This window comes from Epinephelus moara, chromosome 16, assembly GCF_006386435.1.
Source record: "Epinephelus moara isolate mb chromosome 16, YSFRI_EMoa_1.0, whole genome shotgun sequence".
NCBI lineage: Eukaryota > Metazoa > Chordata > Actinopteri > Perciformes > Serranidae > Epinephelus > Epinephelus moara.
In genome coordinates, this window is record NC_065521.1 from 21,272,617 (window position 1) to 21,288,989 (window position 16,373).

Sequence of the window (16,373 nt, forward strand, 5' to 3'; positions counted from 1 at the left end):
TTTATCTCCAGTTATCATGAAAAGGGAAATCAGCTACAGAAACCAAAACCATTTTTTTGTACCAGGCTGTAAACATGTTTATTTCTGCTGTAAAGCTGGGCATTTTAACATGGGGGTCTATGAGAATTGACTGGCCTCTGGAGCCAGCCTCAAGTGGCCATTCAAAGAACTGCAGTTCTTGCACTTCTGCGTTGGCTTAATTTTTCAGCCCCCTGAGGATTGCCGCTTGGTATATCCCCATGAACACTCGTGTTAAAATGCCCGACAACAAAAGTGAACATGTTTACAGCCTGGTAAAAAAAAACCAAGATGGCGATGGCTGAAATACCAAACCCGATACTTCAAAACAGGTGTCCACAATCCAATGAGTGACGTCACGGTAGCTACTTCTATTTTTACAGTCTATGATGTTAGCACATGTTAGTGCATGTGAGTCTCATGTGTGTATCCCACTGGTTAGCTATTCAGCACTGCTTTGCACAGTGCTATACAACACAGGATGGCAATGTTGTGTGAGCTTTGTGCCCACCCTCCGGTACCACCCCCCAAAATCCACCTGGTTAACATCTGTCAGTGTTGTTTGCCCTGTTAGCGCTGTTAGCTGTCGGCTCAGCCACCTCCAAGTTGAGAGCAGAGTGCAGACAATCTTTGAATCATAGACACGTTTCTCATGTTACATGAAGTCAACATATATGTCTTGTGCACAAGGTGACCCATGATGCAGTTTTTGGAAAGTCATTACTTTTATTGTACCAGAATGACTATGTCACATAACATCACTGAAACTGTCAGAATGGAAATACATGTTTGATGTCAACATTTTGATCCAAGCTGTAGCATATGCTCAAAAAGGCAACAGCTATAATTCTCTATGCCGTGTTTTTATTAATCTATTTAGCAACAATGAATGTTTTTTCAAGTGGTGATACATTCTTGGCAAGAAATTGGTCAAATCAATAGCCTATAAATATAGAAAAATTGTAATCCCAGTCTAAGCTTCAGGGCACACTGGAAAGTTGTGCCAAACTTAGAGTGTGTTTTCTTGAATTGTCTCCACACATTAAACTCCAGTTTCATGGGAATGCTCTCAGTGCACCGTAACTACAAAGGCAACAAACCAACAGGCGTGAACAAATACTTCTCCATTTACTGCTTTCATTGTTCCTGATTGTTTACTAGAGAGTTCACCGCATGATTAGGTACATTTTGGTGCAGAGAGATACAACAATACCCAACATAAAAGAGAGACAACACAAAAGCTTGTCTGTAGTATTCTTGTGACAAAAGCATTCGTGCTGCTGTTGATGGAAAATTATACAAGGTGCAATCATTTTAATAATATAAACAAGTAAAAAATTGTTACCTTAGTATTAGTCAAACAAATTATTGAACAAACCAACCCTGTCTCCAAGAAATTACGTTTGTAAATTACTACATTGCATTCACAATTACATTGCAGTGACAATGCAACCGCTGCCTGGAATATGTTAAGACATGTAGTTAATTTGAATTAATGAAACACTACATTAATGTACCTGGATTTTGAGGGAGGTGATTTGGGTGGATGGCGGGCATACAAGTGCAGGACAACGACACCAGCATCCCGGGTTAGCATCTAGACTCCTGTCTGTGGTTAGGTTAAGGCAACAAAAGCACTTTGGTTAAGGTCAGGGAAAGACTGATTGATTTTAATGATAATGCTGTAGTCACTATGAGTGCAGGTCTCCAGACCAACTCTTGACAGTGGTTGTACTGTTGTGCCTAACGTTTTCATTTAGGCGCACCCAGCACATAATTTTTACTAATGTTACCTTTTTTTTTATCAGCTCCCATACGTATTAGTGATTTCCTAACTGTACACACATTTTCCCATCTCTTGTGCTTGGAAATTTAAAAATACAAAATAAATAAAATATTGAAAAATAAAACTTCTGCATTAGGAGTAGTGTTAAACTTTGTCACATCTTGGCTATATGCCAGTGTAAATGCCAACTGCTTCAGTATTTTGTCCTAAATCCATTCTGCTCTTGCATCTTAAGGCTGCTTGAAAGCAGCCCGGATAAGGATAGGGCTAAGGGTTGTTTTTTTCCTCATCCCAGTGATCGGCACATCTGGGTGATGCTGTCAAATGTGTTTTAGCATTTTGGATGTGCTTCCATTCACAGACCCTACAACAGTGACGCAATGCCAAAACACCATCCTCATCCTGTTCACAACTCTCTCTCTGTTGCTGCTGTAGCTGACTAGGACCCACAGGCAAGTCTTACAGCTTCCGGTATTATTTGTGCTCGCCATGGTGTGATTTACACGCCAATCCGCTCAATGTGCTAACCTTAGCACCTGTTGCCAACAGCCTAGGCCAAAGCCAAGGCTTGCAATGGGGAACTTTGGTTCTACATTACATGCATCAATGCAACACATTCTCACGCCTACCTCGTCACATATCTACTTTCCACTTCCAGATATGACATGACAGGTACCCTGGGTGTGTTGGTTGTTGACGTTGTGGGACGCTGAGTCAAGTTCTGCCTGTTACATGCATTGCGTTCTTTCAAAATACCTTCCGTTTTCCATGTATCATGCTGATGTTAAATTTGTTAAGTTGAACTTGACTGATTTTAGGTTGCATGTATGACCAAAATGGTCACACTCTGGTGTCTTGGAGTGGATAGCGTATTGCAAGATTGCCTATTTTGGCATAAGACAAATTACATAGGTTGTTAGTGAACATTTTGCTGCTAGGTCCAGTATTAACTTTTTTGCGACTTGCCATGTGCATTAATTAGCAACATTTCTTATCTATGTTAATAGAAATTTGAATTTGTTACTTATTTACATTTCCCTAAAACCATATTGACTGTTTCAAATTATTTGTTTATAATAACAATTTCAAGGTGACAGGGCTGGAAAAACTGGACAGGGGAATAGAGTAATGGAGACACAGCAGAGAAAAACTGGAAGAACTCCACTCCTGGTCAGTGGGAGGCAACATGTGGCCCCAGAAGCAAAGATCACAATCACTCATCTTTAACTTTATTAGTAGCATAGCCTCATGAAATTAACTTCCACGGAAAAAGACTCAACAGTAGATAGTTTAATATAAAGATCACTCCAGCTAAAGCTGTCATACAGTTTCTAGAGTCAGTATTAGTCGGCGGTGTTGAGGTAAAAGCACGATGAATATGACTGATAGTTGAGCTGCAAAGAGCAGGATATATTATTGCTAATAGAAGTGACGTGAGGGTGTGAACGCTTTCCAGACTGACTGAAATAGGCTCATAAACCAAAGCTCAATAATATGCCCCATAACACAGGTGGCCAAAAGCTTTCCCCTTTAATCGTTTGCATGTTTCGATATTTTTTAAGGCAAAACATCACAATATCATGCCCGCTCCTACTTTCCAAGGCTCCTTGTTGGGCTTTTTGTTTTCCAACATTGTCATAGAAATGTTTTTGTTGGTCCCTTTAGATTAGCTTATCTCATTCGTTTGAAAGACAAGGTCAAGTGTAGTCCTCAACACTACCAGGTGTGAAAACAAAGGGTTTGTCTGATCAAGCTTGACAGATGCAAGGTCATTGACTATTATATCAGGATGGAAGTAATCCTCATGCTGCTCTCAGGAGGGAACAAAATGGGGATAGCCTCCAGGGATCTGTACCAGATTTTCTGAAGAGTTCTTGAAACTGCTCGGCCTGATGGAACTTGCTCCAATAGTTGTAATGCTGAGGAATGTCTGCGGTGTCAAACTCCTGAGTCTTTTCCTTGAATGTGGCAGTGTGCTACCTGTGGAGGCAAGAGTGCAGAACGGCGAATGAAGGGGGCAAAGAGGAGGGAAGGGTCCATTCCCCCGAGGAGAACAGCGGACGATGGAGAGGGACCAAACCGTCATCCAGGACCAGGCGCTCTATGGAGACTCCTGATTGGCACTCTCTGCAGGGTGCTTTGAAGAGAACATTTCACATTACAGCCGTAATATTACACAGCTAATCCAGTGTTTGTTTACTGTAAGAAGCCCTCTTTTCAAGAGGGTTAATTCATTTCACTCCTCACTTATACTTAGATCAATGTGTTGATGTAAATATACCTAAGGAGGCTGAAAGGGATCCAATGAATGTCATTTTTACAGACTGACCTTGACATGCAAAAGTTATGGCACTGAGGGTCTACGTCAAGCACAGTGCAGACACAGCGCTGAGTCCTTGCTCCCTCGCGTTCTGTTGCTTGTCCACCGACAGCACGTCTGATTCGCTGAGGTCCTCTGTAGCTCGACATTCCATACGGCACAGTGCGTCTGAGAAGATAAAAAAACACAGCCAGGTTTTTCAGAAAAATGTTAGATAATCGCATTCTTGGGGACTGAGAAAAAGACCCCAAAAACAAATATTTAAAGGATTACTTTATCCCTAAAAATGATCATTTGTATGTCAGTAACTAAGTAACGCTGTGTCACCTTGAAATCGTAAAAGAAAAATTTGACACGAAGAAACCCAAAAACGGAAAGAAATCTTAATGAAATGGAAGCGAAAATTACATAAAAAAAAAACATCTACAAACTCTCAAAGAACTTGTGCAGTGTATTCCAAGTCTTATTTATACAGATGTATGGTCAGTACTTCCCAAAAACATGCATTTTTTGCTAAAATCTTACTATTTAAAACAGTTTGTCGCCAGGACGAGTTGTCTGCCTTGGCAAGCGCGTGCATTTAAATTCTGCTCTTGCATTCCATTGAAATCCCGCTTCCCAGCTCATTCATTGGCCAGAATGCGGCAGGCTCGGGTGAGTGACAACAGAACTCCTAAACAATGAACGAGCCGGGAGGCAGAATTTCAATGGAATGCAAAGCAAAGTTCGAAAGCATGTGCTTGCCCAGGCGCTTTTTCACGTATGCAAAAGTGTTTTGCATATTACGACTTTAGCAAAAATGCATGTTTGGGAAGTACTGAGGATACAACTGGATGTACAAGAGTTGGACTGCACTGGACGAGTTGTGTGAGGGTTTGTAAACGGATGTTTTGCTATAGTTTCACTGTTGTTAAACGTGGCCCCCTTTCACTTCAATTCATCAAGAATTTTTTCTGTTTTTGGATTCTTCGTTCACCGAAAGGCATGCGGAAAAAAAAAAGTTTTCCTTGCAAGTTAAAGGTAACATGGTGTGAGTAACTGATATACATATGATCATTTTGAACATGAACTCTTCCTTTAATAGTGATATTTTTAGAGAGTGCACAAACATGAATCTTCTGTAGCCACGAATCCAGTTGTCATATAGATTTTATTTTGACACCAGACAGTGAGACTTCTGACAAGTTCACATTGTATAGCAGTTTAGATTTGAGTGAAAAGCCTACACATGATACATGGCCTATTTCATGATGCAGACATTCTCTTTGTTTAATGTTACCTTACAAAAAGGTGTCTCAGAAGCCACACATTCATCCATTTAAAGGATCTGCATTAAGGCTTGTGTTATTGTCCAGAAACACTTTTGTGTTCACTGAATCTGCCTCGTGTTTTATGTTCTGTTATTGATGAAACATTTTGCCTGTGAACATTTGTTTCAAGTTAAGTGACCACTGGGTATTGGAAATGGAAAAAAACAAAGGCAGCCAGAAAGTGTATAATAAACTTGAAATATATCTTCCATAGATCAAATCAAAAGTCAGAGAATCCGTGACTGTATATATCTGACTCTAAACCCAATCCCCACATCTGGATACCACTTTTAGTGCTTAGTGTAAGACTGACCACTGCTTATCTGCTCTCCATTTTCTCATTTTTCCACTTGTCTGTTTTTTACAGTCTGTGGTGGATTTGAGAACAAATACAAAGGTGTTTGTGGCTTTGGGAGCTACAAAGGCCAAAGAGGAAGGAGAGTCTGTTAAAACCAATCAGAGTATGCCAGCAAGATTTGTGCATAGCAGAGAGAAAGGTCTGCCTACCAGGGCAAAAATACTATCCTGATCCATCAAGTCCGTTTTCATAGTACAAATAAAATATTGACAGTAAATATATAAATGACGTTCCCCCGTAGATTTGCCAGATTATGTCAGACTGCCTGCTGCCTGCATATGATTGAGTACCTGCCATTTCCCATGTGTTTGCCTGATCCCGCAGTCTGTTTATACAGGACTGCATACCTGCTTGACCTTAGGGTGAAAGGCATTTAAACTCATATCTTTTCATTTTGGAGTAGCTGCGGATCAGTGTTCTGCCTCAATGTATCACAACAGGATCGGGGAATGCTGACATCAGCTAGTGGCTAGGAGAGCAATTCTTCTTGGAAACCTGCATTTTAAACAATATGGCAAACTGAGTAAATGCACTTTAATTATAACTGTAGTATTGGGGAGAAGTCAAAAGAGAAGGACACATAGAGGCTAAACCACAGTGTTGTGAGCCAATAAGGAGCAGCTTCTCAGGAGCATTTGGGGGGCTTCACATGACTGAAAGATGATACCCCCTCTTTGAAATTCCATGCTGAGATTTTATGAAAATTTAGTCTGGAAGAGCCAATTTTGGGAGTTTATCTTCTATCACAGTGCGGTGCTCCTGACACTATAAGTGCATATATTTGAAAACACACCTACCTTTTTCATATCAATGTTGCAGTAACTTTCAATATCCTACTCAGTCTTAAAACTATGTCAATTTGCCTCAACTTGCTAAGCCGTAATGAAGTGCGCTGTTTAGCTTAAACAGCCAACAGCAGTGTTGGCACAGGAAGAAAGAGGAAGAAAGAATGCTTTCCTACTGTCTTGCCAGTGGTTTTAATATGCGGTTACAAGGTGGCAAAAACAGATTCCTCCAAACAAGTACGTGTTGGAAATTATGTGTTAGAGTATTGTCACTAATCTGTGGTGTGCTAGGCCACATGTTGAACACACTTAGCCACAAGTGTGAGAAGCGGCTGCACACTGTGATTATTCCAAATGGTCATGTTTACTTTTCTTCACCTGCAGAGCTAACATAAATAACTCATGATGTGCAGTTGGTGTACGTCTGGACAGGCCCCTGGCTTTTGGGGATCAGATCATGACTGCGTTAGGGGCACCAAATTATCAATAACGCCTTAATTATATTGCCCTCTTCAGTGTTTGTACATACACGACAGCGTAAGCTGTTTACGCCACGGGCCAGCTCTGTCTCTCTCTAAAGAAAAAGCTAATTAATCTAAATTGTGAGTAATTTATTTATTTATTTTTAATGAATTCCTTCGGTTTTGTCTAAAAGCAGACTAAAGAGCATCAACAAAACAATCCAGTTTAACACAAATTCACACCACAACACAGTAAATCTCCATCTAAACACATCCAGCCCAAGTGAGTGCTGACCTCATCAGCCCCTTTAGACTATTGGGTTTGTAAGCCAGATGTCTCTGATCTCAGTCCATTCAGTGTCACAACTTAATCCTTCTAGTATTTTAACTGCTCAGCTCATGACAGAGAAGTTATCCAGTTGCTACATCTGTTATCAATGATTCTTGTTCATGTTTGCCTCAAACTTGTGAGTGCTTAGAAAAAGGATTCGACTTTGGATGGATTACTGAACGGGCCGACCAGGCACAGGCCGAGGGGCCCAAAGTGCAAGGGACCCTCCTGGCTTTCACCTGCGAAATGCAACTCAAACACATACTGACCATGAAGTGATTCAAAATAACCATAAAGAGATGCAAAGGAACTGCAAAGACATACAAAAAATACTCTAAAAAATGACACAAAGTCTGTATGCCGTGCTCCTGTGAACGGTGGCAGAGGCATTGGGGTCTTTTACATATGCCCAGGGGCTTGTCTCATAATCGGCCCATGCTCAGACATTCCTCAGACATCTCCCTCACTCCCCTCTGTCAAAACCGCACTCAAAACCTGTCTATTTAAATCCTATAATCTGTGAAGTATTAGTCGCCCCTTCCTTTTTTCATTGTTATAGGCTAGTTGGTTTTAAACTGTTAATGCTTTTACTGCTTTGTTACTGTGGTTATTACTGCAAAAAGTGCCTTTGAGTACCCTTTAACATATACCATTCATTATTACATTGTTTTTTATTATAAACCATGGATTTAGACACAATACCGGTGCATTTGAAGCATGCGCAACTGGAGTAATAGTCTTTCGATCATGGTGCAAGAACCATCTTGATTAAGACATCAAGCTGTCACACATGCAACCACCTAATGTCCGCATTCTGATTCAGTTTTGCCAGGGGCACAGGAGCACAGATTTTAGCCTTTTTTATCTTTATGCTTATTCTTCTTACTATTAGATTAACATTTTTGTGTTTTTAAAACACATAATTAGAGGATATGGATGTATAACCCTGCAGATTATGGCTTCATGTGTGGGCTGCTGAGAGGGTGAGACAACAGTCCCGGATCAGAAGGTGAATTAAGAATAGCCTGACTGCAGACCAAAGAAAAGAGTTGCAATAATAACCTCCACCTATGTGTTTTTAGACTGTGACCTTATAGAGTGAGTTAGATTGTGCTGGGCTTGCCATCACTTGAACCATGACTGCGTCTGGCGCCCCAGGGAAGCATTTACCGGGCGTGACTTGTTACACTGTGTTGGCTTATTCACAAACCAGCCACATGCCAATCTGCGTTTTAAATAGTCTTAATAGCAGCTTCTAATCCCCACTGACAAAAAAAAAGATATTGTGCAAGCCCGGAGATGCTTGCACAATATAGTAGCACGTCCGGGTGGATCACAGGAGAAGATGTTCTTGTTTTAATTGAACAGAGCATATCTTACTCGGGAGTGTTGATCCAGATGATATCCAAGTGGCAGTAGTAGACGCACTCTTTATCCTTGTAGGAATAACAGGTACAGCGCTTAGACCTGGACTTTCCCTCTGTTGCCTCAGACAGCTGTGAACCCGCGGGTTTCTCGGTGCCAATCACCCTGCTGGAGGCTGGGAGACCACCGGGGCTGACCTCGGATGTGACCGTGAAGGCACCTTGTATGGTAGAGAAACATGTTAGGAAAAAAAAGTGATGACCAAGTTAATAAATGAATGAGTAGTTTAGTTGCCGACAGTAAACGTACCCTGTAAGAGAATTAACGCCAAGATTTTGAAAAGCATCATTTTGGCGAGGATGGATAGTATCCTTGTTATGTCAGATATTCCCAAAGTGAATCATAGCCCGATGAGGATGCAGCGCACTTGTCAAATTAATCTCCCTCCAGCACCGAGTAAAAATCCATTAACTTGAGCGTCGATGTCCACGTGCAGTTCATCTCATACGGTCCACGCGTCAAATAACGGATCAGAGGATGTTTGTCGCGCGCTTCCTTTCATATTTATGGCGTCTCGTCGTAAATCACACCTGTAGCACGCACACCGGGGTGAGAGGAAACTGCGGTTTCCCGTAAAACAAATTGCTCTCCAGTCACACGGCGATGTGTAGAGAGGATCTGTGGAGCGCACAGACAGATACGATGCTCCTCTAACGACTTCTCTGTCTAAACGCCCGGAATCAAAGGTAGAGAGCTTTGGAGAGGCTTGGGTACACGCCCACGCCTGCCATAACAACCACTCAGTCAAATGCACCGTGTGTGTGCACTGAGATGAACTACTTGAGTTCCTGCTGTTGCATAACTATGTGTAACCTAAAATATAGGAGACTTGTCTTGTTTAAAGATAATAAAAGATATCAGTCAGCAACACTTTAACAGCATAGAACTTTATATTGTCTTAAACACTACACATTAACCCAACTTTATGATGATGAGGCATTTATCTCTTTTAGAATTTAGCCTACTTATAAACACTTAATTATTTGATTTTTATTCGTTTATTTTATTTATTTAACAGGGACAATGCACCGCTACTTTTTATCTGTAGTCCCTGGGCAGGAAACAGAAAATAACTCCTCTGCTAAAAGACACTATTATATAAAAAAACACAGTTACAAAATAGAACATGTTCATGACACAATGGCTTCAGCAATAACAATAGCAAGACAACACACCATCAAGTCATCGCAACAATAAAAACAGCAACAACAATAGAACTTGCATGAAGATCTCATATTGTTATATCAAGTGTTTCAGTTCATTTAGCCGTGATTTTATCCTGAATTTAAAACCAGCAAAGTCTTATCTCACTTGGTACTGAGTTCCAATAGTCTGTAGCTCTAACAAAGACCGAAGACCGAAGACTGATCCACCAAACTGCACAGTCGCCTCTGTTGGTCATCCATAGATGTCCTCCCATTGTCTGAGCGCAGTTGTATGAACTCTTTTAATGGAGGAGCAGCCAGATCATTAATCACTTTGTACACTAGACTGGCATCAGCAAGGCACCAAAAGCTGTCAAAGGTCAGTAGATTATGCCTTTGAAGTGCTTGGTCTCACTCCGAAGTCATCGAAATCCAGCAAGGAAAAAAAGCCATCCTTTATTGTCAGCATGATACGTGGCTGGTTGCCGTTATAGTTTCACGGCGTCCAGCAGTGTCAGGGAGAAACGCGGTGGGACAAGGACGAAAGTTAAGGTGGCGAAAGTCCAAATGAGGCAGGTGGGAAGGGTGGTGGATGGGTGTAACAAACACGGACTTTCACCCAGGAGAGTGGTGTTTTCGTCCTGTAAGATTCTAAAGCTAAACCTGATTCTTTTTTTCCTAAACCTAACTACATGTTTTTGTTGCCTAAACCCAACTACGAGCATTAGCTTTTGAAGGAAAAAAAATTGCGGTGTTGTGCTGACAAAGTACTTTTATTTTGAAAGAGACTGTATGTAAACGTTAAATTTCCTCTGAAAACAGAAGTGTATTTTGAAAGAAGACAATGCATGTAACAGGCAGAGCTTGACACAGTGTCCCAGAACGTCAACAACAAACGCACCCAGGGTACCTTGCACTTTGCATGAGGACGTGGAAAGTCCATGGCCAAATGTCAATATGTGACGAGGTCAGAGTGAGAATGTGTTGCTTTGAATGATGTCACAGTAAGAGTGAGAAAAAAAAAGGAAGAAAAAAAAGGAAAAAGAAAAAAGAAAAAAAAGAAAGAAAAAAAAGAATGATGTCACAGTGGTGATAGATTTAGATTAAATTAAAAATAATTTTTTTGTCCAGTACCTTGAGTGTTTGTTTGTAAAGTCTTTGCAGTGGAGCTAGTGTTGTTTTCCAGTTCATGACCAGCTTGTAATGCAGTATGAAATATGTGAAAAAATCATTGAATGCATGTATATTTTTGCTGCATCTAAGGGGAGCTGGTTTCAAATAAACCTAAAGTTCCTTAAATTGAATTTTACAGTTTTGCACACCTGCTTCACATGCCTCTTAAAAGTCAGCTATAAATCAGTACTTATTCCTAGATATTTAAAATGTGACACAGTCTGGATCCTTCCTCCTTTTACAATCTGGCTGACCTCTTTTTTTCCTAATATAAAAATACATCCAAGCAGTTTTACCTACATGTAGGTCAGGCCACACTCAGACAGCCAGCTGGAAATTTTGGCTATTGCTGCTGTTAATTTAACTGCCATTTCACATCTGTCTTTCCCATGTGCGAGGATGACCATGTCATTTGTGTACATTTGGGTTTTTTACTTCAGGACATGTGGGTGGCAGATCATTAATATATGGACTAAACAAAAGAGGTCCCAAGATTTAGCCTTGTGGAACACCAACAGAGCAATCAATAAACAATGAGGTCCTGTTCCCAACTCTAGTACATTGTCTTCTTATAGTGAGATAGGACTCTATCCATTTCACTGCATCAACAGAGAATTAAAAGCACAGGTGCACACAGCACATGCACAAACACACCTCACAGTAATCACTCCAGATGCTCCAAAATGGGAGTGTGGAAAATGGGGTTATGCAAACACCTATAATCTTATTGTTACATATGAACACCTGTCTGTTATAGAAGAGTCAGTTTGGGAATAATTACAGCTTGCCCCTAAGGTAAAGATGAGGGGCTGCCTCTCAAGTTCCTTAATGAAGGTACTTTTACCTAACATGCCCGGACAGTGGAGACTGAAGGGTCAGTGCTACAGTGATCCAGAGGAACTGTTTTGAGAACATGTAAAGGCTCTCATCATTTCTGAGGTTAAACTCATGGAACAGTTTCCAAGGTTACAGGGTCGATCTATTATTACTTTCCAGCAGTTATGGTTTCGAGGTTTGTAACCCTTCTGATCTGGACAAAATCGCCCCAAGGCCATTGACACAGTGCTGCTGCCAAAAGGATTGTTTTCCCTCAACAGTCCATCTGCAATATTACTTTGTTTGTTTTTAGGGAGAGCTATAGGCTATATGCAAAGTGTTTCAAGTTTCTCATTAATCATGGTCAGATGATGTTTAAGCAGTTATGGTTAATTATTTTACTTGCATTTCTGTTTTAGTATTGTGCACATTGTTTTCTTAACTGTGGGAATATACAGTATAAGTTAATTTTGCTTTTAAATGGTGTCATAAAAAAAAATGTAATTGATATACTGTGGCAGGAAAATCTGTAGTTTATTAGAGGTCTCTGGGGGCTGGGCCTGTTTTTATAGTAAATGGCTGTTGACTTTTAGTGTGATTGTCTAAAAGTTTTTTCAGTGACTAATGACTACAATTAGACTTTACAGAAAGCCGAAGTCTCTACAAATCTTCATCTGCATTTTGGGAACAAGGACACAGACTCAGGGGAGTGACTATAGGTCTATTTCTTTCTTTCTTTCTTTCTTTTCATCCATAAGATTCCCAAATGTAGTTGTATGAGTTCCTGCTGAGTTTCTCTTCATCATTACACTAATCTGCACAAAGGTCTGCAGTTGATCCTGGGGTGTTTTGCCTTTGGATTCAGATGTTGCCTTTCAACAGCTTTTGACAAAATATGATTCAATGCCAGTGAAACTTTCCATTGTGAGGCCGAACAATCTTAATTCATCAGTCAGCCAAAATGATCATCTGTGTTGAATTCTTCGGTTCAGGAATATGAAATCATCACTTGACAACGACTTGGTAGCTCACAGAGGACTGGCATAGTGGACAGCAGCACTGTCCCACAGATGAAGAACACTCCAGGATGCAGGCAGAGGTGTGCCAAAAACACCAGCAAAATTTCACAAGACCCCTGTAAATAATACAAAAACAATTTCACAGGTTTTTGGGCAGATGAGACAAAGATCATCTTGTTTCAGTATGATGACTGCATGGCCACATAGGCAGCTCCAAAACAGCTCAAGCAGCCAGACATCCTACAGAGACGAGATCAGAGCCTTGACATCTTGGTGCCAGGACAACAACATTCATCTCAACATCAACAAAGCTAAGGAGCTAATTGTGTGCTGTGGGAAGCAAGAGGGAGAAGGACATGCCTTCATCTCCATCACAGGACTACAGTGGAGAGAGTCACCAGTTTCAGGTTCCTCTGGGTTCAAATAAGTGAGGGCCTGTCTTGGTAATGTCTTGCAGTCATCACCAGGATTCCAAGACAACAGCTCTTCTTCCTCCCCAGGCTGAGGACAGTTAACATGTACCCCAGGATACTCTGCATCCTCTATAGATGCACCATCGAGAGTATCATGACAGGCTGCCTCACCACCTGGTGTGGCAGTTGCACTGCCCTCTACCCTAAGGCATGACATAAGGTGATGAAAACTGCCCAGCACATTAGGGTGGAACTGCCATCCATGAAGGTCTTCTACACCCAGCGGAGCAGGACGTAAGTTGAAAATATTATCAAAGACCCCAATCACCAGACACAGATGGTACCACAGCATCCAGTTTGGTGCCACCAGGCTCAGGGACAGCTTCGGAGACGATTGCTTTCCTTTAAATGTTGTGCATATGATAAATTACCTGAACTTGAACTTGAAGTGAAAAGCATGGCGGGATAAAAAGCTCATAATTCAGGGCACGCCACCTCATCTCTCAGACATTAAGGTGGAGGAAGTCACGCTGCAGGACAATAACCCTCAGCACTGGCCACACAACCAATGTGTTTTTTAAGTCTAAACAATATTGACCAATCATGCCGATCACCTGACTTCAATAAGATTTAGCATGTGTTTCTCTTACTTGCGGCCAGACAAGCTGACAAGCAAAAGAACATGAGGTGTTTCATGATATATGTGAGACATAGACCTCAAGGAGTCAGTGACTGATTTGCACCCACATAAAATGCCAATCAGATTACATAAGGAACCCCGCCCTGCCCGCCTCCTGGCACTACAGGACTACAAGTTAAATTTTTAAAGGGACATTTACGACATCCTGAAACCCAAGAGGGTGTCAATAAAATGTTGGTCAAATTATTTTGAAGTTGTTTAAAATTCAATGTAACTCATTTTAATTGATCCAACCACTGTGGGGTATGAGTTTGTGTATGCTGGCTGAGGGAATGATGGAGGCTGAATTGGAACGCCTGCAGGAATTTGTGTGAATATTGTGTACACATAGGAAAAGTGAAAAAAGGCCAGCAGGAGGTTTTATGAGGGTGCACCTACAGTTCTCAGATCACTGTTATGAAAACAAACTTAACTCACTGAGCCTCCAACTCCAATTTCCTTTTACTTTGTGTTGCCTCCTGGGGCGGTCATTATATCAAACACTAGACTGCCATAAAAGACTGGAACAGAGGAAACCTGTAATATTCTTGTCTGACGATACTATTTCTCCATCTCATGTGGACATAATTATGCAAAGATTAACTGATAGATGTAGCATGCAAATCCAAATGTAAGCATTTGAGATAAAAGTCTTTCCTGCTGAGTTTGAAGTATACATCCTCATACACACACACAGATAAACTTTAAACATAGAAAAGGCAAATGCACTGACATGAAACCGATACAAACTGTTATGGAAAGATTGTGGCTTTTATTTAGAAGATTTGGCCATGCTGTTTACCTTCTCATTCCCTGGGTTATATACAGCAAGTGTCCTGGATTTGTACTTTGCTACTGAGGCATCCAGTAAACCTAAATCTGTCTGACTCATGAATGCCCTCTGCTTTCTTCCCAAATTCCCCAAGGCCTGAGTTTTGTGCCATACCCCAATTCCCTGGCACATTCCCCAAGCTAGGAAAAAGACAGAATTCCAGATAAATGGAGACCATATTCTGTTTTCTTTCTCCTGACCAGAGTTGTTGAGACAGAACACTTAAAGAAGATTGACCATGTGTGGGGAAGAGGTCACATGACACATGCATGCTTTCAAGGTATCATTCTTGTTGTTTCTGTGAGGGACCTAGTCCAGTGAATCTGATACTGCTGTGAGAATTCATATGATGAACAGATGGTTATTTACACTCAAAAATGTAAATGCACAATAAAAACATTTCCATGGATACATTGGTTTGGCAAAACTGATCAAGGCAATAAAACGGATCGAGGTAAATAAAAGGCCTCATTTCATTAGATCTCCCTCACGTTATTTTTTCATTTCATTGTGCAGCACATTTTACAACCAAAGTTTTTTAACCTCATGTTCATTAGTATTGCCATTATAAAAATCCTCTGTACGCCTACCATGTTTTCCCAATAGGGAACTTCTGATATGTCATATGTCAGCATATACACTCATGGATGGATTACTGAACGCGCTTACCAGGCACAGGGGCCCAAAGTGTCAGGGGGTCCCCTGGTCTTCACTTGCAAAATCTCAAATGTCCAATTAATACATACCAACCAAGAAGAGACTCAAAATGATCACAAATAGATGCAAAGTAACTGCAAAGAGACACAAAATAACTACAACTATGGGCTGGAGAACCACAAAGAGACACAAAATGACTAATAACATATACAAAACGACCACAAAGAGACACAAAATGACTATGAAGAGACACAATACAACCACAAAGAGACACAAAATGATTACAAAGAGACACAAAATGACCTTAATAAGACACAAAATGCCCTCAAGAAACCAGTAACAACTACTAAAAGACAAAACAACCACAAAGAGACACAAAATTACTACAAAGAGACACAAAGCAACCACATGGAGACACAAAATGTGTGCAAAGAGACAAAAAATTACATCAATAAGATACAAAATGCCCTCAAGGAAATCAAAAACTACAAAAAGACAAAACAACCACAATGACACGCAAAACGACAACAAAGAGACATAAAACAACAAAAGAGACACCAAATGACCTCAAGGACTACAAAAGACAAAACAACGACAGGGAGACACAAAATAACTACAAAGCTACTCGTGGTCCCGAAAGTCTCCAAAAGTAGATCAGGAGCCAGAGCCTTCAGCTATATGGCTCCTCTCCTACGGAATCATTTTCCTGTTGCGGTCTGGGAGGCAGACACCGTCTCCACATTTAAGACTTTCCTTTTTGATAAAGCTTATAGTTAGGGCTGGCTCAGGCTTACCTTGAACCAGCCCCTAGTTAGGCTGACTTAAGCCTAGTCTGCCAGGGGGCC

The 16,373-nt window shown here is 40.9% G+C and overlaps 1 protein-coding gene across 1 annotated transcript; it reads right to left on the reverse strand.

Moving 5' to 3' along the window:
- Positions 1 to 734: 734 nt before the first annotated feature.
- On the reverse strand, positions 735 to 9,464 carry edn3b (endothelin 3b). Its single transcript, XM_050065052.1, has 4 exons — positions 9,044 to 9,464; positions 8,750 to 8,954; positions 4,134 to 4,292; positions 735 to 3,941 (listed from the first exon to the last, which is right to left on the reverse strand). The coding sequence occupies exons 1-4, from the start codon at positions 9,081 to 9,083 to the stop codon at positions 3,887 to 3,889; spliced, it is 459 nt and encodes a 152-aa protein (XP_049921009.1). The 5' UTR covers positions 9,084 to 9,464; the 3' UTR covers positions 735 to 3,886.
- Positions 9,465 to 16,373: the final 6,909 nt, after the last annotated feature.